Below are 23,051 nucleotides of genomic sequence, written 5' to 3' on the forward strand. Positions count from 1 at the left end.
GTCCTTCAAATAAATAATAATAAAAATGTATTTTACTATGTTGACATTTATACATTATATGTATTCACATATTTAATGCCTTATTTGTCATTTTTTTTCTTTCTAGGATTTACTTCACTGGCATATTTATTTAATGTATTGAATTTTGACCTGAAAGTATTTTTTTTAAAATCACTCTGCTCACTGGATGAAATTATCCACAAAACTGCTCATTTGTAGTTTATTAGAAATTAAAAGCATTGTAAATGTCTGATACAATTCCCGTCAGTCTGTCAACGAAACTAAAACACTCCACAGGTCTCAGTCCTACCACATCGTAGCGCTTCATACACACATAAAGTTACTGTCTGTCCATCCGTTAGTATAATTCAGTTAATTTACAGTCCTGAATATTGTGACATTACAAAAATAAAATCTAAAATCAAATATTAAAATGTAGATGTTTTAGTGAAGACGAACATCTGGAAAATCAAAATGGAAACAAAAAAAAATGCAGCTTTTATTTTTGTAAAAAAAAAATCCCTTTATAACAGGGTGATGTGGAATTTCAAAATAAAAGTAGTGGGCTTAAGAGACAGTCAGAAAGCACAGTTGCTGTCCTTGAACTGCAGATAAAAAATGCTTCCTCTAGACAACAAACATAACTGTAGACATAAATCTGATCTGCAAAGTAACACTAGATTTTAAAAACACTGGCTGGCTGATAAACATCCAATCGGAACACTGCATTTCTGCTTGCTGAGAAAAAAAAGTGGACAGGATGTTCAACACTTAATACAGAATCATGCAAACCATGCTGCATCCACTCAACTCTTAATGCAATTATAAAACCATATTTAAACAATACATTAAAACATTTAACTAAATCCAATATATACTGAAGGCTGAACACTGAACTGAAATGTTGAGTCCGTCTGAATTATGGGAACATTTAAGTGCTACAAAGTCGTAATCATATTTATTCACTTTGGGTTGAAGTATAGAAATAAAATGGTTCAGTGCATCATAACACAAACTGTATATTTAACCTATAATTATAAATGCCACTGCTCAATTAAATACCATGTGATTAAATAACAAACCATTATAGAGTGTGCCACCAGGATGATTTCTGACTTTTTTTTTTAGTTTAATGTTTATTATATATAATTTTGCAGTTCCCATTTTATGATCTCTTTAATGTAATGGAAACTGTATGTTAAAGCAGACAAACAAATTGTGAGATGATACTGTATATGATCACCAGATGCATTAGTAAATGGATTAACATAGATTTTAATTTAATAGAGAACATGTTAGAATGTATTTTGTGATCATATTCAATAATTTGTCATTTAAAGTTACTGCAAGGAATTTTAATTTTGTGTTGAGTTTGGCGCCCCTCTGTGGAGAAAAGCGGTAGTGTTTCAATTAGCACCAGACTCCCTTTAGATATCCTCTAATTTTACTGCAGCTGGCTGTGGCAGTCTGCCCCGTTCAGTCCTGGTTCTGGTTCTTCTGTGCCTCCCTTCCCCTCCGCAGGCCCAACAATACGGCGTGAGCAAGCAGCGCACTGTCTGTGTTAGCTCCCAGGAGGCAGCGGTGACGAAGTTAGCACACAGGACATCAGCAGAGCATTAACCCTTAATAGGGCACTCATTGAAATACTTGCAAATTCCAAATTTCAACCCTAGAGAATATTGGAGGATATTACATACTGCCAGAATGTGTAAAAAAAAAAACAACATACGGCCCAGGGTAGGGGGATAATATTTTGAGAAATAAATTCACAAGATTTAAGTGGCAAATCTACGAGAAAAAAATTCAGATTTATGAGATTTAAAGTGGTGAAAAAATCTTTTTTCTCGTAAATCTGACTTTTTTCACGCAGATTTTCCACTTTAAATCTCTTAAATCTGCGACTTTTTTTCTTGTAGATTTGCCACTTTAATCTAGTAAATTTGCACCTTTTTTCTCTAAATATTTTTATTTTGGACATCCGCCGAAGTTACCAAATACGGTTCTTCGCCCGATAAAGGGTTAAGGTGAGCCCCCCACTAGAGTCTGAGCTGTAAGTGGTTCTGGTAAACCTGCACGATTTTGTCTGATTTTGCTGTGAATTGGATCCGGGTACAGTCATTAAGAATAACTACACAGAAACAGACAATCTTCTTACTGATGGTCTTGTTTTGAGCCGTAAATGAAGCGACATTGTTTCAGAACCAGTTAAAAAAAAATCCTTGTAGTAACTTTAAGCAACAATAAATAAAACTGAATAATCAACTGTGGAATTTAATTGATTTTTTATCACTATTCCTACTTAGATTTTTATAATGCAATTTTCATTAACCAGTTTGTAATAGCTTTTTAAAATTAATCTATTTAACTGCTTATTATGGCACACACAAACCATTCTGGACTATGACAGAAATAAGGAACTTTTGGTGGTTTGATGGAGCGAAAAAGTGAGGCTGTTTATTTATTCACCTTTGAAAATTTTTGTCATGACAAAACATAGTTTGGCATTTATTAGTTGCTTTTAATGTTTGGCTAAATTTAACTTGAGGGTCCAAAATCCAAACAGCACAAACTCACCTTTTAACCCATGTTTCCCAAAATCAGTGAGCCAAGGAAGACTGGAGATGAGGTGGTTTAACAGTTTTAACTGCTGTGATATAAAAGTCCTGTATCTTTAAATAGTAAGAGACTTATTTTAAGTGTTTTTTGAGGTCGTCCTGACTTAACAAAATCAAAGAATACAAAAGTCTGAGCTGATGTGACTAACTCCCTTTACTTTCTTCATATACTCATGGACCAAAAGTTAAAAAAAATGCTTGCTTTCGTATTGCTCGATGTAAGGAGGTGGAACACCACACTTTGCTGTATGTGGATTTTAGAGAGATTTTTAAAAACAGGTTCAGAGTTCAGGGCGTGCTGCGACTTAGCTGTCCTTGTGTAACGTCTGATGAAGATGGAGATAGAGTTGTTTCTTTGTGAGAAGCTGCAGTTTCTTCCTCTTGAAGTCTGTGGGCTTCTTGTACCTGAAATACAAGAAGGTATCGGTTTATACTTCATGTGTTAAAAAGACACAATAATCCCTCAGATTATTTACTTCTCCGTTGACTCACAGTTCGATGACGATCGGGCCAGGTTTGATCTCGTCCATTTCCATGAAGGCAAAACATTTAGTGCTGGTGAACCTCTTTTTGGGTTTGTAGTGCTTGAATTCAAAGAAGATAGCTGCTCCTGGAAGAATTAATATCACAGTTGATACTAAATAATTACCTCAAAAACTTTATGCACACATCTATATGCCAATAACATTAAAGAATTAAGGATAAATTAAAGGCAAACAGGCCGGTTCAAGTTTACATGGGGGAACTGAAGCTGAATCAATGCTCTATTCAAAAGCCACCAGACTCCATTGACAAAAACAGTAATTTAACCTTGCAGAACACACAGTTTTCTGGTCTACCACTACCCCAATATGCAACACTGTGAGTCATTTATAGGCGTGTTTCTACTGAGTACTTTTTGGAAAGCAGTGTTTTGGCTCCGCCCACTAGTTAGTTCCCCTCGGCCTCTGTTCCCATACAGGTACTTTTGTGTTGGCTAACCAACGGAGTTCGAATGTAACAACAGACCGACATGGTGTTGCCAACTTAGCAACTTTGTTGCTATATTTAGCGACTATTCAGACCCCTCCAGCGACTCTTTCTCAAAAAAGCGACAAATCTATTGACTTTTTGTGGCGTTATTGGAGACTTTTGGAGACTCGTTCCTACTCTTGCTAACGAGTAGCAGGCCTCAACCGTATCCAGTCAGCATTGAATAGTTCGTATCGGCTCAGTAGCAGCTCAGAAAAGTACCTACACGAAGCAGGTACTTTCTGAGCTGCTACCTGAGCCACTAATTGGTGAAGTTGGGAGGATCTTGGGCGGGCTTCTCTCCTAAGGCAAACCCATAGCGGCTCACTAGAGGGAAGAGTACCTAATGCAAACGCACCTATTGTGTAAAAAAATTTTTTTTTAACTTTTCATGGGTTTTGTTGTCAGAAAACAGTGGAATATAGCCAGAGTTATCCTTTAAATGTGTAGGAATTTTGTGATGCTCGGAATATTTATGTTACATGACTTTGGATCAGCAGTCAGGTATTACCTTTTGGTAGTTTCTCCACGTGTCTCTGGATCTCCACCTCCACACTGAAGTGGATGTAGGTGTCTTCCTTCCTGGAGGCCACGGGAGTGTCCTGCACTGGGTTCACATCTACACCGTTCAAATCTGCAGGCAAACAAACACAGAACATTTTATACTCTGTAAACAACTGTTTTGGCACATTTTCAAGATCTCAAGGTGATGCACACCAGCAGCATTTCCACATGACCAAAGTAGTATTTCTTTTCCTCTTTAACTCAGACAACATGTTTTATAATGTGCAGATCAGGGTCGTTACCTTTAACACTGATGGTCATGTACGGGTCGATGCACTGCCCCGCATCCTTCAACCCGATTTTTTCAATCTTCACTGTGAGTAGTGTCATCCCAGGCTCTGAGGGTAAACGTGGCAACAAGGTACCTGCAGAGGACAAAGGTTAGATGTAAAAGATTTTAACCATCAAATTACAGACTAAAGTGTTAAATAATAAAAATAAACAGTCATATCAAGCTAAAGTCCCTCCATACTGCATGGTTAACTGCAAAACTTTTTCTCGAAAGAGGATTTTCTTTCTGGAAAGCTAAATCACAGCGGCGATAAAATGAAAGGGGCACCTCATCAGATTGTGGGGCAGCCTGCATGGTGTTGTCAACAATTTAAAGGCATACAGTGGACTGCATCTCATTTTCTACATTTAAATACACTAATGTTAAAAAAAATTGTGTTTTCTGACCACATATTAAATCTGCACTCTGGCAACTTACAGAACAAAATGTATACATCATCACCTCAAAATGTCAGTGATGCTCATTTCCACTATAACATCACATTTTTAGAAATATCTTTACAACAAACTTCTATTGAAGTAGTAGATGTGCATTCAAAGGAAAACTTCCCCCCCAAAATTACCAATTGTCCGGTCATATGCTCACTACTTCTCATTCTGCTCTTCTGGAATTCTGAAGTTGGATTAAACTGCTTGTGTTGAGTTGTGTGTAATGATGTTTTTATATCATTTTGCTGTTGCTGTCTCCATTCATTTCACTGAACCAAGAATTTTCTCTGCTTTCTTCAAGAATTCAAGGTGAGAAAAACAAGTTAAGAGTGGCTTATAAACTGATACGTAAAAAAGGATTTTGGCACGCATTACGCACTGGCAGCTCTAACGGCTCCGACTAAATGTAATAACGGTGGAGTTTAGAAGGAGTGTGTGTGGAGGGATCCTTCTGTCATGGTGCAGCTCTCTGATCCGGCTGCGTTAACAGCCACAATGACACCTTGTTGCTGATCCCAGAGCTGAGGCAACAAAAAGCTCATTTTTCCTGCCTCCACCCCGGAGATCACCACGTCCACCTCACGCACAATGGCAGTAAGTTGATTTGCCGTTGTTTTGTCGATAATTAGCGGGCATGCCGGCGATTTATAGTCATTTGCAGGTCATCTGCGTATTCATTTTTTTGGAGGAGCCGGGGCGTGGTTGGTGGCTCGTGCATGTGCGCTCAGTTCCACACTGGTTGGGATGAATCAAGGAAAGGTGCGCTGAACCTGGCGTAGGAACAGTTTGATACATGTGGAGGTAAGTTTGTGTACGTACTTTCCTAGTTTTGGGAGTACGCCATCTTTCAGTATGAAAGCTACCCACTCTTTGATACATGAGGCCCCAGAACTTGACTTTTATGTGTCTGCTTGTTGGAAAGATCGATTAAAGAAATTAAATGTGGAAAAAGTAGACTGTTTGGCCAAAGCTTGAGAAGCAAAGGCTGATTTTATAAGTGGAAGAGACTTCAGCTCTGTGTGTGCTAGAGAAAACCTAAAAGCCAAATCTACATACTTTTACTTCACGGTCAAAAGATTCTAAAATTAGCTCTGAATGGTTCGTCTTTTTTATACACACTTTTGTCAATTCAGCATCAAGCTGTGTGTTTCCTGTGATAAAAGAACAGGTCTGTCATGCAGCAGAGAACAAAGATGTTCAGATGTGGGTTGATAGAAGCCGTACCTTGCGAAGCTGCAAATGAAGCAGGCAGGAATGAGCGATGAAGCCATGCACAGCACCGACAGAAAGGAACAAAAAGACACACGGTCAAACGGCCCGTTGAAACTGGACAACGTGACACAACAAATCAGACGTCCCTCTAACAGCGGGGTGTTACAGTACCGGGGGCTCTGGGAGGGAAAGCTTCTGTAGAACCGGCTCCTGCTGCAGCGTCCTCCTCCTCCTCCAGCTCCAGGTTCTCCTCCTCACCTGGAGCCAGGATTTTTCTAAGGAACAGCAGGATCTTCGATCAAACACAAACTCAAAACACTCAAAACATGCAATATTTAGTGGTGGATATTTACCTTAAGGGCACCGGCTGCACATCAAAGGGAAATTCTTTGTTGTAGGTCAGAATATTTTGAATTACTGTTGACAAAAGGAGGAATAAGATCAGAAAAAATCAGGTAGACCAGCAGGAATTTACAGGAATTGACACTGACAGCTGCTGCACTTACTGGTTTCCACTTTCTTCAGCTCTTCCAGCTTGAAGTCCTCCTTGGACTGGGTGCACTGCAGAAGAACAGACACATTAAACCCTCTACATCTGTAGTAAAGTCAATTTAGAAGAAAATATGCTTTGGCTTTAACCTGTTGAGCCCTTTCCTGGGGAAAAACGGCTAAATAACCAAAAAATTAATCAGAAATAGTTACTCGACCATGAAGCTAATATGCACGAGAGGTTAGAAGCTATCGAAAATAAATCTATTATCAGTAAACCTATTTTATCACCATTACAGAGAAAGAGATGCAAAAAAAGAAGAATAAGAAGATTTTCCTCCATTCTAACCAAACAATCTTTTGATAATGATGCAGCTGAATGTCTTCTTCTACTCTTTGCCTACAACTACAACTGTACATTTGATGAAAAAGCATTAAAATACAACATTTAGGTTACAATTTACAAGATATACTCAGGCTATCTCCATGTTTAGGACTGTTTACTAGGAGTCAAAACACTATTTGTAACCATGTTAGAAATAACATAAATCTTCCCAAAAACTTGAATAGACTTTACTGACCTAAAGAGGAGTTTCTGTGTTCTAGACAGGAAATGCACATTGACTATTTTTTAAGGCTGATTCTGATATTTTCTGATATTTGAAAGTTTTGTGTTTCTGGCATAAATAATAATAAAAAACCTCCTAAAACCCACCTGACCACTGGTGCTATTGGGTTATTCATGCAGTTGGGGTTAGACCCAAAACAACCTTTTTTGAAGCTTCTTTAAACTGATGTAGTTTCGGTTGTGTTTTAGCCACATACTAAACAAGCACACTTTCATAAACTTAAAGATGTAACCTTTCAAATAAAGCCTAATGCCTGCAATTTGGCCTTAGAGTTCTTTTGTTATAAGCTTTGGGTCAAAAAAGGTTTTATTTTGGTCTAACCCTCATCCACTGGCAGACAGGTGGATTTTTAGAGGTTAACTCATGTTCTCTTGTGTGCAAATTTGCTTTGGCTTCAGGTCCTACATGTAACTTGTCGCTAACAAATAAAAGTAATAAACTAATAATTAATTAAAAACAATGACAAACCTGCAGACTGCCACTTCTCATCTCCAGGCATGTTGCAACCTTTCCTAAAGTTTTCTACAAGGAAGAAAAACACGTTTTGTGTTAGTTTATGCAGAATAATTGACTTTCCTGTCTGGAAGTTACAGAGCGGTGTAATGATTACCTTCTGCTCCTCTGTGAAGTCTGTTGAATTTGTCGACTGGACCTCTTTCTGCAGCTGCCTTGCCAAACTAAAGACACAACAATCACAACACAGAGGTGCTTTCATGCTTTGCAGTAAAGATTCTTCTAATGTAAGGATGGTGAATTGTGTGTATTTGCACCCCCTTCTGGTCTAAAAAAGAAGGTTTCATCATCTAGATTTTACATTGTTAGCACAATTACACCTAAAACATATTAATTAGTGGATAAAGCAGATCTTTAAACATGGGTAAAGGCTAGATATTGTCTGAAAGCAGGAAACATTCCTCACTAAACAGATGAAAACCCACCCATAACAATGAGAGGGTGTGGCTGACTATTTCTCAATACTCTGAGGGAATATTGGCCCCATTTCTGCACTGCATGACACATAATGAAACACACTGCACTGCTGACTGCTGAATGATTTTCTTTTTTCCATGACAGGCTTTTATGAAGCTCAGACTGCTGCTGCTGAATGAATCTGGGATGCAACATCCACTGACACACACACAGACAGACACACACATAAGCGACTGTGCTGCCTCTGCAACAACTGCCACATCACGTCATGGATGGGTAGGGTTTGTTTACTGCTGAGAAGAGCTGACTGACAGCTCACAGGCTAGAAACTTCTTGTGGAGCATCATGCAGCCACTACATGCTCTTATCTTCCTGCACATTTATGGATTATTAAAGGAAAAAGAGGGTAAAGCAGCTGCGTGGAGAGGCAACACACACATGTTGAATGCAACTTACATTTGGTACTCATCTATAGCCTCCACTAATTGTCCCCACGAGTCAAAGTCTGTGCCTTTCTTAAAACTGGCGTGCCATTTCTGAATAGTCTTGTTGACATCAGACATGTTGGCAGGGCGGATACTCGCGGTTCTCTCAGGGCAGCATAGCCGGGGAGGAGGTTCATCTACGGGGCTTCAGCAGCAGCAGCGGTGGCGGCAGAGGCGGCGTCGTCAGCCCGGTAACAAGCTGTCCAGAGCCGCACAGACACACCAGTGACACCCCGACCAAGCCCTTTCTGCCTGCTCAACCCTGATATCGCATCCGCAAGAGAAAGGAAGTCCCGCCCGGAGCTCGGGGTGCGCGCGATATGGGACGCGGGGTCGCCCGAGTGGACGGGGCAACAGGATGTCTGGGCTGGAAACGTGTTAACAAAATACTTTTTTTAAATTTTATTTTTATTGAATAATTAAAAATGCATCTCAACGAGGATAATATTAGTAATAATACAAATGAAAAGTGTGTACAATACAAGTGCAAAAAAGGGATTAGGGGATTCAAGAAACAAAAAGACATTATCAGGCATTTAGTACAACAACAAAAAACGGAACTGCACAATAATAAAAAATAAATTATAATTCAGAACATCAGGAGACAGGCAAAGTCCAGACTTAATTTAATGGCATACTTGCTTTTTACCTTTTTAAGGGATAAGAAAAATAATTTAAATTAATTAAAAATAAAACAGAAGGAAGGCTTAGACTTTCTCCACTTTACACAATGAATATGATATTTACCCAAAAAATACTGCTGCAGGGAGACAAAAAAAAAAAAAAAACAGTAGCCCATTTTATATCATCACCATGATTTTTATTTTAAAAATAATTTATTTAGAAAACAAATTTGTATCCACAGCAGGGGGAACATATCAGGGCTGGGCGATATATCAATATAAAAGATATACCGATATATATTTTTAAATGTTATTTTAAATATAAATGCTGACCTTACTAGGATTTGTCATATTTAGTTCTTTTGTAATGTTTGTTATTATTTTCTCATATAAATATATTTATTTCAGAAAAAGATTGGCCTATTTTATATCACTGATCTAACGCCTTTATTTTGAAAATAAACCAACCGGTTTCCGGAGTCGCGCTGTCAGTCTCCGTCTTGATCCGCATCAGCTACAACGTTAGCAATGGAGCAACAACACAGTTTGTGATGTTTTTCGGGTCGTTTAAACTGCTGACAGAATGAGATAAAGATGGAAACACTAGCGACGGACTCGTCTGCGGCGGAGGAGGAAGACTGTTCGGACTCTGAGGTTTTGTGTTTGATGAGAGTTGGAAAAAACTCAGACTGGCTTCGCCTGATCGAAAACACTGAGGTGCAGTGTGCTAATGCTAACGCTAGCTAACTCGCTAGCTAAATTAGCATTTTATGCAAAACTTTCTCAAGTTCACGATGTTTTACTTAAACTGCATCACGTTTTCATGATGCATTGCCTGTTTTCTCTTTCTTTTGTCGTTATAGAAGTGAATATATGTGTTTTAATGAGTTAAAAGCTGCACAGTAGAGGCTAACAGTCTGTTGGACATGTTTGTTGTTGCCTGTGCAGAACACTGTGGGACGTGGCTTGGATGTGACCCACCAGCTGTTGTCTCCAAGTTGTCCCCTGATGATCTCCAGACTGCACTGCACTTTCAAGCAAAGGGAAGATGGACTGTGGACAGTAACAGACAACAAAGTACTATCATTGTTCATATATTCTAGGTTCTGCCACATAAACACATGCAATTATGCTCTCATATGTAAACCATAAAGGTGTAAAAATGCAAACAAAAACTATAGAGAATAGAAAAAGGCTGCAACTATAACGACTAATCTCAAACTATTTGTATAATCTATAAAGTATTTTTTGCAAAATTGACAAATTTCTATCAAATCAAATCAAAATTACTTTATTTATCCCCGAGGGGATATTCAGTTAGTCTGGTAGAATCTCTTAAAGAATGAGACAGCCTGATGGCTGTAGGAGGGAAGGATCTTTTGTATCTCTCCTCCCTGCAACGGAGAGAGAGGAGCCATCCACTGCTGTTTTTTTTTTGGTCCATAAAGGTTTTGTGTAGCGGATGATGCAGGTTTTTCAACATGGACTTGATAAAACATCTGCAGCATCTTACTACAGATGTCCAGAGATCTGACCTTCCTTAAGAGAAAGACGATGCTCTGCCCCTTTTTGTCATTGTTCATATATTATAGTTTCTGCTACATAAACACATCATTAAATCATAAAGGTGTAAAAATACAAACAAAAACTATAGAGAATAGAAAAGGGCTGCAACTATAACGACTAACCTCAAACTATTTGGATAATCTATTTATATTCTTGGATTATTTTTTGCAAAATTGACAGAAATTTCTGTCGTCAGCCTTTCAAATATGAAGATTTAGCTTTACACTATATTAAAATGAATATTTTGGGGTTTTGGACTGATGAAATTAGTGATTTCATTTCTTAACCAAATTATTTACAAATGAATTAATCATAAGATTAATTGATGATAAAAATAGTTATCAGTGGCAGCACTAGATTAGGAAAATTTTAAGAAAGTGTGAAAAAAAACCCTGAACATTATTATCATGTATTTATTGCTGAGCTGGTGTATTTGATTGCATTGGTTTTACAAGTAGCCCCGAGTCTCAAGCTAGATGTTTCTCCTCTGTAGTTCTCTGTTGATGGAACAAGTTACCAAAGTCCATCTGATCTGTAGAGTCCCTCTCAGTCTTAAAGAAGAGACCCAGGTCTTCTGTGAACACCATCACACATAATAAACATGGACGATGGGGAATAAATATACAATTTGGAGAGAGAGAAAAAAATCTTCTATGCACTATTTGCACTGTCCTTATACACTGGCTGATGGCACCCACATCCTATTGGACTCAAACTCAACCTATGGCTCTCACTTGTGTTGTCATCTGACTAGATTGTGCTGTATGAACTCCCAGATGTACGTTGCTTTTGATAAAAGTGTCTGCTGAATGAGATTGTAACAGTTGAAATTCTTTGTAATTGAATATTATATTCAACTGCAGCTGCTAAAGAAAGTGTTGCTTATTTTTCCTCAGAGTCTCAATGGTGTGTGGGTGAATGGAAACCGGATACCGGCTGAAGAAGCCCATCAGCTGAGGCTGGGAGACTCCATACAGCTCGGGGTTCCTGTAATTGGAACCGATGTGGAGTTTGACTACATCCTGGTCCAACGAACTCTCAAAGACATTAAACTCAACCTGGCAAAGGGACACAAAGAGAGTGCCAGGTCAGCACACTCTCAAAAGAAGCCCAAAAGGAAGCTGAACGTTGAAGAAGTTGAGCCGTCTACCTCAAAGCCCAAGCTCTACCGCTGCTCGTCTGCGGGCAAGTCGTTTGCAAAGCCGTGCCCTCTGTCGCCGGTGAAACGGCAGCAGAGGCTCAGTCACACCCAGCCGGAGGAAACTGGATCCAGCAGACAAGCCCAGGAAGTAGACCGGCCCTCAGATGGCGCTAGCACTCTGTGTGACCTGGACAACTTGCACATGTAAGCCTCAGTTTGTGACTCTATCATTAGATTTACATCAGTTTTTCTAAGACACCCCTATTGTCCATTGTTAAAAACCCAAACAGTTGTTAGAAACTTACATTTTTTTAAAATGTGTTTATGTTTGCAGGTACAGCCAGAACATCCTGATGCTGAGGGAGCAGGTGGACAACACCCAGCGGCAGGTAGCCTCGTTGGGGGGAGAGCCCCGGCAGGCTGACCCGCTCAGAGAGGAGCACGTCAGGGAGCTGCAGGGTCAGCTGGAGGCGCTCAGAGCCAAGATGCACCGAATGGAGACGTTAGAGAAATCCTTCAGTGAATCTAAGAGGCAGCTGGAGGTGAGACATTTTTCAGTAACGTCTTTCATGCATGAAATATACATCAGCATCAACTAAAACTCCAGTGTGCAGAATTAAAAATAGTGCTTTTCCGTTATTGAATTATTAAAGTGGGGGTGATTATATCGTTTCCCTCCTTCTTGTGATACATTACAAATACACTGGCATCAAATATTGCTATTTTTCACAATTATATATATATTTTCTATTGCTTCATTACCCCTCGTAGTGTAGCTTATTAACTGCATGAGGGAAACCTTTTAGTGAAGAACAGGCTTAACTAAAATAGCGTCTTTTAATTAAAAAAAGTGTATTTTTTCTATGTATTTAGGCGCAGAAAACACAGCAGCAAGAGGAGCTTTTGAAGAAACAGTTGGATGAGGCCTTGCAAGAGGTTTGTTATATAAAACCACAGCTTTTATTTATTGTTACACCACTAACACAAGCAACCAGACACAGAATGTATAGAGTCAAGATGTGATGTTTAAACATGTTAACATTTAGTCTTTTAAAAGTGATTTGGTATGCAATAAAAGAACAGACATTTTTAAGTATTTGATTTTTGTTTTCCAAACTGTTTTCACTGTCTTTAGCAAAAGAAAGTAATAGATGAACTTGCCCATTCTCGGGAAGGCTTTGAAGAGATTCTCTCTGCCAAAAATAAAGAGCTGGAGGTGACAAAGGTATGACAATATTCATAGGCATTAAAGTATGCCGTATGTCTGTTTAGTTTGGCATGGCCTCAGCAAAGCTTTAATCGTTTTTTAAATTGTTTTTCAATTGCAGGAGGAAAAAGAGAAGGCGAGGGCTCAAAAAGAGGAAGTCGTAACACAAGTGACTGAAGTTCTGGAGAACGAGCTTCAGTGCATCATCTGCTCCGAGCTCTTCATTGAGGTAGGATTAACATGGTGTTCCAGATGAGTAGAACTGCTGAATACAGCATAAATAAACAGTAATGAAATGTGCAGTTTTTTCAGAAGATAGACACAAAAACACAAATGCTTTCATAATAAGATTAACTTTTTGATCTGCATCGTCTCCAGGCGGTCATCCTGAACTGCGCTCACAGCTTCTGCAGTTTCTGCATCCAGCAGTGGCGCAAAAAGAAAGACGAGTGTCCCATCTGCCGACAGGCCATCCTGTCCCAGACCCGCTGCCTGGCCCTGGACAACTGCATCGACAGCATGGTGGAAAACCTGAGCCTGGACATGAAGTCGAGGCGGCAGACCCTCATCACTGAGCGGAAAGGTGAGAGGTGCGTTCAACAGTGACATTAGTCGGTATTTGTCAATCTAGACTCTAGTTGTTTTCTGTTGAAGTGACTAATGGAGACAACAATATTTGACACTGGTCCAATGTTGAGCGACAATGCTGCATCCGACACCAAAGAAATGGGCCGTCAAGGGCAGTTAAGTGGCGTCATTGTAATTTACTGTAAAAGTCTGACAACATTATAGAAATTACCCAACAAAGTAATTAAACAACTTTTTTATTTATATTTTGCTTATTATACTTTCTTGTCATTTTGGTATAGGCAAGTATAAAAAAATATATATGTAAATGTATAAAATAATAATGTAAAGTATGTGTATTAAAATGAAGACTTATCAGTGCGTTTTTGGTTTTGACAGCACAACATATGTTAAGAACTGATTACAACTCTTCCTGTGATTAAAGTTTTCTTGTACATTCAAGACTACTTCTGATTCCTTCTGCAACCATGTCTGTAATCGTCTGTGACGATACCGTGACGTATTCTCATACGGGGTCTATAGTTCCTTTCGATAATGTTGTCAGACACTAATAACAATTTTTAGTCTGTTATTGGCAAAACAATCACGTTCAGTGGACTTAACATTACATTAACGGTGCACATTAACCCTTGCAGCCCCGTGGCTGCAGCAAATTGTCATTTTAAAATACTCTACATTGGTATACATTTCTCTGGTCTAAAGGAGAAGTGAAACTGGACCAAAATCCATCCCAGTTGAAGGTCTTAAGTACGTTACACAATAAAAAATAGGAGATGTTCTTATATAGGGATGTGCCATATCATATTGTTCACAATAAATGTATAATTTTTAATATGATAAACAAAAAATCATGTGGTGATTACAGCAATATTCTGATGTTATCATACCGTTACGCACAGCACCAACAAATGTGTCTGAAAGCAAAATTACGACCTGTTCCCACAGAGAAGGAGTTACTTCCAGAAATTAGAATATTTATATTTTATACATAATCTGCATCTCACTCTTAATTTAGGGTAGTTGTTTTCAAACTAAATAATTTAGAGATCATATTTGTTAAGTTTTTGCCGAATATTTGAAGGCAAACTGTAACATTTATGCTGATATATATATATAACTATTACACTTACTTTGTAGCAATTGTATGTTCTTGAAATCAATTATCAATTATTGCAGAAATACACTTAAATATTGTGATATTATTTTAGGGCCATATCGCCAATGCCTATGTTATACTTAAACGCTGGAACATTGACTAAATTAGACAAGCACTTTCAACTTTTACCATCAGATTTACATTTTTAAACTAATTTAATTTTTACTTCATTATTATCTCCATCAAGTTTCAGTCACAGAACTCGCATTGAACCTCAGTATGTGACAGTAATGTAGAACTCAGTCAGGTTCACAGTCGTGACCCACACAGCATTAATATCAGACTGACACTGTACTTACCAGCAGTGGTGTGCAGTGCCACATTCATCAGATCGAATGACTGAGGAGCCTTGACACGTCTGTGTGAGCTCCGTGACTAATGTTCCTCTCCATCGGCTCCAGCAGTAACTGAAGTGTCCTTGAGCAGAGTGCCCGACCCTCTGCTGGTGCAGTCAAGCTGCTCGGAGGGTCCAAAAGAAATGTGGTTTTCAAAGAGTATTTACTCTCACTGGTACGGCCTGTCTCATCTTAAAAGCATAGTTTTTAATGAGCTTCTTGGTGGAGTTAGCGTTGGGCTGTGCATAGTGTTGACCATTTCTAACACAAGGTGGCAGCACAACGAGGCCGCTTCAAGATTCTGTTTGAAATGATTCCAGAAATATAAAATAACAGCTAAAATCATAAGCAATTCAACATAAAAAGCTAAAAAGCAGTATGTAGTATTAAAATGTATGTATGTATCATTGTTTCTACATTATGTATGCCAAATACCACTTATATATTTGTTCATTGATGTTCATACTACTACATGCAACAACTTATTGAACCTATTTAACATACTAAAATATATTTTCTCCAATGTGCAATATCTGTAAAAAAGTACTTTCAGGAAAACAAACACAAAAAATATATACGTATTAATAATAAATGCCAAATAGCAGAAATGTATGTTTATAATGCGTGTAGAATGTATGTATATGTCTTATTTTTGATATTCTTTATTCTGTCTTCTTTATTAATGTGTCTGTATCTTGAGCTGCTGTGACAACTAAATTTCCCCACTGTGCGATAAATAGTTATATCTCATCTTATCTTAAAATACTACTATAAATATATATAAGGTGTGATGATGTAGGGCTGGGCGATATGGACCTAAAGTCATATCCCGGTATATTTAGGCTGAAAATCGATATACGATATATATCCCAATATTTTTATCTCAAAGTGAGAGCAAATGTTCAAAGTCAAAAATGACATATCACAAGTAGTTTTTTTTAACTTGTTTATTTAAGTGAACATAAATACTGTATAACAACAGGAGAACCTTTTTTTTTTAAATCAAAGCTCCATAAAGTACACATTCAAAACATTTTTTACATCAAATTTTTTATTTTTTATATCAAAACCCACCTGTTCAAAACTGCTTTTAATGTATGACCAATGTTGTTGATTTTAATTGTTTGTTTTTATTTGTAACTGCATTTTCACTTTGTTTTAACTGTGAAGCCTCTCTGAGTACCTTCTAAAGCGCTCTATTAATAAAATGTATTATTTCTATTATTTAAAAAATATCTTAAATAAAAATCGCCTATGAAATAAAATAGGCCAATCTTTTTCTGAACAAAATATATTGATGTGAGAAAAGAACATTACAAAACAACTAAATATGACAAACCCTGGTAAGGGCAGCATTTATATATAAAGAAAGAAAAAGAAAAAAAAACTATATCGATATATGCGATATGGTCTAATTCCATATCACATTTAAAAATATATAGATATATTTCCCAGCCCTATGATGATGCTACATTCTCTTGACAAACAAAAGTGGAAAAAATAAAATGCTGTTGCCACTTTAGTGAATATTTTAAAGATAATTGATCATAAGACAGATACAGAGCATTACAATTTTCAAGTAATTTGGTAAGTTAACTTTAATTCCTGTCCTGAAAGTTTGTAAAAAGCTTATCAGACTCCAGCAACCAGACCTGCCATTGCTACTGTCTTTGAGCTGCAGAGAGCTCCACATCCAGACAGGAGCAGAGCTTCGTCTCCCAGCTTGTCCTGCTTCCTGGGAGCCAACAAGTTGCTCAAGCGCCACGGCGTTTAGCTGGGCCCGGAGGAGGGGAGGCATGCATGGCAGAACCAGAACCAAGACTGAGCAGGGCAGACTGTGAGACCCTGCTGCAGTAAAATTAGATGTTTTCTAAAGGGAGTCTGGTGCTCATGGAAATGGAAACAGTGTCTGCAAAGATAGTCTGTCACAGTTTGTTGTTTCTGTGTTTTGCAGCAGCTGGGCCCGCTCAAGTGATGGTGATCCACGATGACGACAGCAGCAGAAGCAGCGAGGACAGTATGGTGTCCATAGACAGCAGCCTGAGCTCTGTGGTCTCAGTGGACACAGACAGTAGCATCAACTTGGTCTCCGGTCCGCAGAACAGCGGATACTCGGATGAAAGTTCTGACTTGGAGGATGAGGATTTTTATTAAAACTTCTTCTCCTGCAATGTGAAATGGACTTTTTTGGGGGGTGGATGTTTACGTTTTTCCCTCCGATTTGTTCTTGAGTAGTTCGCGAAATTTGGTCTCATCATGAGTCCATTCACCAGATTCAGCTTAGGTTTATGTTTGTTTTTGTAAGATCTGTTGATATTTGTGGTCTTTATTTTCAACAAAAGGAATAAAGTTTCTTCCTGTAAAATTTCACTGTCAGATCGCTTTGTCCAAACATTGATTCATTTTGTTCAATCATAAATTTCATCAACTACAAATTGTAAAAAAAAATTTTTTATTCTGCCTGACTTTATAATTGACCTATCGAAGTAAGAAGGGCAAAGCATGTTTCTTTTTAATTTCTTAAAATTGTCCTAATTTTTAATAGAAATGTGATGATACTGTGATTCCAGAAACGTGGCTTGACTGCACCACCTAGAGCTTTATCATTTTTTCATTGTTGTTATTTTATGTTTCTGCTTTCTGCCCATCTGGGACTCGCCTCACCTGGCACACAGGCTGTAGTGCTTGGCTGAAAGGCTCCTGGGCCGAGCACTAATCACTCCCACTGGCAACACACCAGAGTTTACCTCGTATCTTGCTGCTCCGTACTTATGTAAACAAATGGAAGCTTTCGCCTCATAAGATGATGTGAAAAACATTCAGTAAGTTCACTTAAAGGTCACTAGTAAGCAAAAGCTTTGTTTTAAGCTTGTTTAGCTACTATTTCCTTATGTAAGGCTGTTTTCTTTGGCAATTTTAAGTAATAATCAGCATGGAAAAGAAGAATAAATTTCATGTTTGTTATTCTGGTATGATGCTGTAAATAGTGTCCTGGAAAGTAAACAGCATGGTACCATTCGGAAGAATACGGACGCCAATTTCTGCCAATGTGATGGAAAAACAATCCTTTAAGTCATTATGATGAGAAACTTCAGAACTTCAGTCACTTGTGTTACGACTGCACTCAAAATAATGACTTAGACTTAGTATCTTTAAACGATGAGAATTACTCTCAAGTTAATTAATGTGTATCTCAAATGTTGAGAGGTTTTCTTTAAATAATAACTTGGTATCTTGAAATAACCAGAAACTTGCGGAAATATCTTATCTCAGAAATGTATCTCAAAAAGATCCCTTAGTATCTCAAGATAATGAGAAATTTTCTCAAAATAATGTTAATATTGCAAAATAATGACTTATCAAAATAGTGAAACTTTCTCAAAATAATGACTTGGTATCTTAAAAAAATGAGAAATACTCTCAAAAAAGACTTGATATCTTGAAAATGAAATATAAACTTCCTAAAATATAATGACTTATCTTAATAAATCACTTAGTATCTCAAGTTTTCTAAAAATAATGTGTTGGTATTGCAAACTCCTAACTTAGTACAGCAAAATAACATGGAAAATAATGACTTACTTTCATAAAAAAAAGTTTTCTTGAAATGACTAAATATCTCAAGAAAATATGAAGTTAGTGAGTTAGCACCTTGAAACAGCCTGAAACTTTCTAAAATATGAATTATCAAAAAAGAAAAATTACTTAGCATCTAAAGATAATGAGAAACTTTCCCAAAATAATGACTTTGTACCTCAAAAAGAAACATTCTTAAAATAATATGTATGTCTTGACAAAGTTTCAATTAATTACATTTGAGATACTTATCATTTTGAGAAAGTTTCTCATTAAATAACACATTTAGATCTGCATGTTAAACGATAACTACTGAGGTGGTCGCATTTAAAAATAAGATTTGGTAACGCTTTATAATAAGGTCCTTAATAACCATTAATTAACAAGTAATAAGGCATTGTTCTCACTTTAGATCCGGTAGTTGCAAAAAGCATAGTTAACTTATAGTTAACTTATAATAGATGAGCAATAAAGTATATTTTAATATCAATAAGCAAACAAAATAAGATTAATAAAGGCATGGCAAAGACGTAATGGATGGGTCATGGGTGTTTGTAATGCCATTATTAACACTTATATAAGCTTATAAACACACAATAATGTTAATAAGCATCTTGTAAGGACTTACAAGGGCCTTATTACTTGTTAATTAATGGTTATTACAAGGACCTTAATATAAAGCGTTACCTAAGATTTTAAATCTTGGAATAAAAACTCTTGATTTTGCCAAAATCCTTTTTCCATCTTTTGGTTTCTACCCAGACGCTGCTGCGGAGCCACTAATGCAGCAGCTCCTTGGGCTCTGAGAGCAAATGGACGTGTGACGCTGCGGCCTCAGCAGTGAAGCACTCAGCGTTCCTGCTGCAGAGAGATCACAGAGTTGGTGCTGCGTTTGTCTGTAAATCCTCTGCTTGTGCTCCTGCAGCAGAGGACGACGGGCTTTAATTGTGTCATAAATAATCTCGGCATGTGTTCAATACTCCAATATCCATATGAAATACCCGGCACTCAATAAGATGTACAAGCCAATTTAATCAGGTTATTTAATGGCTTTCTATTAATGAGTATTCCTGGTATCACATTTAAGCATCCAAGCCCTTTTATTTTATAATATTTTGGAAGAATTATGTAATTTGGTGCCACATAGGGAAAAGTCAAAGTAATGAGACAGTGGGCCTTGTGCAGGAAGCGATTTATGAAAAGAAATCCTCTTTTTTTGTTTGATTTTTTTGGTCGTACCAATGATTTGTTCTTATTTTGTTCTCATCTTCTGTAATTTAATATTAATATTAAATTTTTCTTTTTTTCTCTCTCTTCTTAGGTAAGAAATTTTGTGTTCAAAAGCACTCCAGCAAAAAGAAAAAACGTTTTCACAATTCAATTGGTTTGTCCAACAAAACTTTTAAATCTGAGGAACATTCTAAATGTACAGTCACATTTTGAAGTACATATATCATAGATTATGATCATTATATATTAGATTATTGTGTGTTATTATTTTGGTTGTATTTTTTTCTTTTCCTAAAGATTTTCCTGTAATGCCAGCATTGATAATCTGAAGAAAATTACATAAGTATCTTGTTTAACTTCTTCTTCTTGCAGCCTTTTTTGATGGTGTCCAGTCGTTGGTGCTGTGAGTATTTGCACACAGCCCAACACCTGCATTTATATAATGTTTACCCTGTTACTATTCAGAAGTGGAATCATACGCTGCATTTTTTTCCCCCGGAGGCCGTAGCGGGCTCAATTTTAGGAGTATACTAAATATAATGATATCCCATAAAACTAGAAGATCAAGAGCCCAAGCATGTTAGGATACCATGTTTGGAATCTGTTGAAAAAAGGCTGCAAAGTTAGGTGATTTTGGCGATTTTCAAAGCGGTCATGTGACCTCTCACGTCATTCTATCTGTCATGCAGTTTAATAGTTTTCCTCATGTAGCACAAATTTGCCATTTCCGCCTACTGTATTTGAATATTTGTGCATACTGAGGTCCCTAAACAGGCTTTGAATTACATAAACTGGGTATCAGTGGAAAGCTGAGCCTCTTGTGGATACAATGAGCCCAGTTTTCTTCATGTGGGATGATGTTAGTCATCAGTAGTAGCCAGTTCATTGCAGTGAGGGCATTTCTTGAGTCTCGACCTCAGTGTATAAAATGAGCTGCTGTGACCTCTAGGATAATCACAGCCCCATGAAACTTTACAACCATAAATTAGAAACCTGGCGCATTCAGAGGATGTGCAGCTTTCTTAGGTATATTGACTATTTGTAGAACAGAAGTGCTCGTCATCCAATCGCTGAAAATACAGAAATCTCCAAAATGACCAACGTTTTTTAACCCAAATCAGAGCATGGATTCTACTATGTTGTTCCAAAGGTCTTGGTATATTGATGTAATATTCTGGAGGTTTTCTCGGACCATTTTCATCCATTCTCAATATGAATAAAATTGCATTATTGAGCACCAAATCTGTGTAGCAAAAAAATTGCTGCAACAACTTATGGGACATAGTTGACCATGGATTGGACTTTAGAAAGCGTTCCCTAATGTTATGACCCTTTATTCGCCATAATATGCTTCAATAAATAAATAATTCATTCATTAAGTTACATCTCAAATGAATCGTCAGGTTCACAGCTTGCAGATGATGTCACCACTTCTATGTGGCATTTCTTGTTGACCTGCTATCTCCCCCTAAACATTCACTGCCCACAACCACCAAAAAAGTATTTGAACAATAACAGGTTACAGGATGTTATCTATGTAACATAACAAATATGATCAAGTGGGATTCATGATTCAGCACACAGATGGAGAGCAGATTTAGACAGTAAGGAACATATGATGCATTGATGCAAGTTGTCTTCTTTTTTTCTCTCAAGAGAAAATGTAAGAAAAATGTTTCTGCAGTCAGAGTTTAGTTGTGTTTATAAGCAGATGTTTCTTTCTGGCAGAAGAATTTACAAGATGTCACAATAGAAGAAGCACAGATGTAAAAAAAAAATTATTGATGTCTGAATTGTTTTTATCGGCTTTGGTTTTGGTTTTTGCATGCTGGCTCACTGTCATGGCTTACTGGAAATAGAACAGAGTCATTGTTAAACATTGTTAAACACCTGTGGTTTTCCTGCCATGGTTAGCCAAATGTCTGCTGTGAAAAAGGTCCGACAATTTGAAAAGAGCAGCTGTGAGTTTACTTTATGAATTAACTGCAAAATGAACTGAAGTAATTTCTTTTAAGGAAAAAAAAAGTAATAATTATTTATATTTTATATGTGTCAGTGGTTAAATTAGCATCTACAGTATGCATGTGATCAAATGTTGAATTAAAGACTAAAGACTAAAAACATATTTTTGTAAATTAAATTGACCTTCTGCACTGACAAAATTAGATATTATCAATATAATCGGGGCTGTACAGCGGTCATGTCCTGGGGACTTTATAAAACTTTTTTTTTTTTTAAGGATGGTGCAATTATTTTTAGGACCAATAGATTTAAATTTGACATGTTTTTGGCAGACTAAAAACTAAACAGATAAATGAAGTTGTCCTCTTACACTATTAAATTAATACTTACAAAAAATATAGTTAAAATATTTAAAACTTTTATCATTGCAAGGCAACTCACGACCTCAGTATTTATGTAATTCTCTATATGGCCCTGTTTATTATCAGTACAAAAAATATATACTCTTACCATTTATTCATCTTTTTACATACAAGTATCAGTTACGTTTTTTAAAAGAAATTTCTGGAAATATTCCATGTTTCTTACAGTCAATCCTAACAAACGTTTGACAGCTGAGTCATGCCACCTCGTGCCAAAACACTGAGTTTCCGTACTGATCAGTGAACCTGTGCACTTCTTGTTTGCTGCAGATTCAGGGACGCCCAGCACCGTGATTCACCCCACACTGACTCTAGCCAGAGTGCACTGGAACAGCAGCTCACAGAGGAAGTGTGCCTCCTGTGCTGTGGACGGCTGATGTCACGCCAGTCCATTAAAGCGGGAGTACAAGGGAAGCGTGTGTCTGTCAGGCCCGATTACATGAGGACGACAGTGATGGACGGCCTCGGGGCTACAGTTGGAGCCTCTTCGTTCAACCCGACTCTTGGATCTACCTTAGGAAGTCAGTAACAGTCCTCCCTCCCTTTCTCCCTCTCACTCTCTCCCTCTCTCTCCATCTCTCTTTCTCCCT

At 37.5% G+C, this 23,051-nt stretch overlaps 2 protein-coding genes across 5 annotated transcripts; one reads left to right on the plus strand and one right to left on the minus strand.

Annotated features, from left to right (window-relative positions):
- Window positions 1-208: 208 nt before the first annotated feature.
- On the minus strand, window positions 209-8,916 carry aida (axin interactor, dorsalization associated). 2 transcript variants are annotated; one of them, XM_059355811.1, is made up of 11 exons: window positions 8,627-8,916; window positions 7,851-7,917; window positions 7,709-7,762; window positions 6,629-6,683; window positions 6,476-6,539; window positions 6,294-6,397; window positions 6,135-6,143; window positions 4,433-4,555; window positions 4,138-4,260; window positions 3,108-3,225; window positions 209-3,020 (listed from the first exon to the last, which is right to left on the minus strand). In XM_059355811.1, exons 1-11 carry the CDS (start codon window positions 8,731-8,733, stop codon window positions 2,921-2,923), a joined length of 924 nt encoding a protein of 307 aa, XP_059211794.1. In that variant the 5' UTR covers window positions 8,734-8,916; the 3' UTR covers window positions 209-2,920. The 2 variants fall into 2 exon arrangements, with proteins under 2 accessions (XP_059211794.1, XP_059211795.1); XM_059355812.1 differs by lacking the exon at window positions 6,135-6,143.
- Window positions 8,917-9,766: 850 nt separating this feature from the next.
- rnf8 (ring finger protein 8, E3 ubiquitin protein ligase) lies at window positions 9,767-18,243 on the plus strand. 3 transcript variants are annotated; one of them, XM_059357097.1, is made up of 9 exons: window positions 9,767-9,995; window positions 10,227-10,355; window positions 11,741-12,189; window positions 12,320-12,527; window positions 12,859-12,921; window positions 13,121-13,210; window positions 13,314-13,421; window positions 13,571-13,775; window positions 15,341-16,145. In XM_059357097.1, exons 1-9 carry the CDS (start codon window positions 9,873-9,875, stop codon window positions 15,583-15,585), a joined length of 1,620 nt encoding a protein of 539 aa, XP_059213080.1. In that variant the 5' UTR covers window positions 9,767-9,872; the 3' UTR covers window positions 15,586-16,145. The 3 variants fall into 3 exon arrangements, with proteins under 3 accessions (XP_059213080.1, XP_059213082.1, XP_059213081.1); XM_059357099.1 differs by lacking the exon at window positions 15,341-16,145 and adding an exon at window positions 17,226-17,399 and having other exon boundaries at window positions 9,768-9,995; window positions 13,571-13,782; XM_059357098.1 differs by lacking the exon at window positions 15,341-16,145 and adding an exon at window positions 17,226-18,243 and having other exon boundaries at window positions 9,769-9,995.
- Window positions 18,244-23,051: the final 4,808 nt, after the last annotated feature.

The sequence above is a fragment of the Centropristis striata genome, chromosome 18 (assembly GCF_030273125.1).
Source record: "Centropristis striata isolate RG_2023a ecotype Rhode Island chromosome 18, C.striata_1.0, whole genome shotgun sequence".
Lineage (NCBI taxonomy): Eukaryota > Metazoa > Chordata > Actinopteri > Perciformes > Serranidae > Centropristis > Centropristis striata.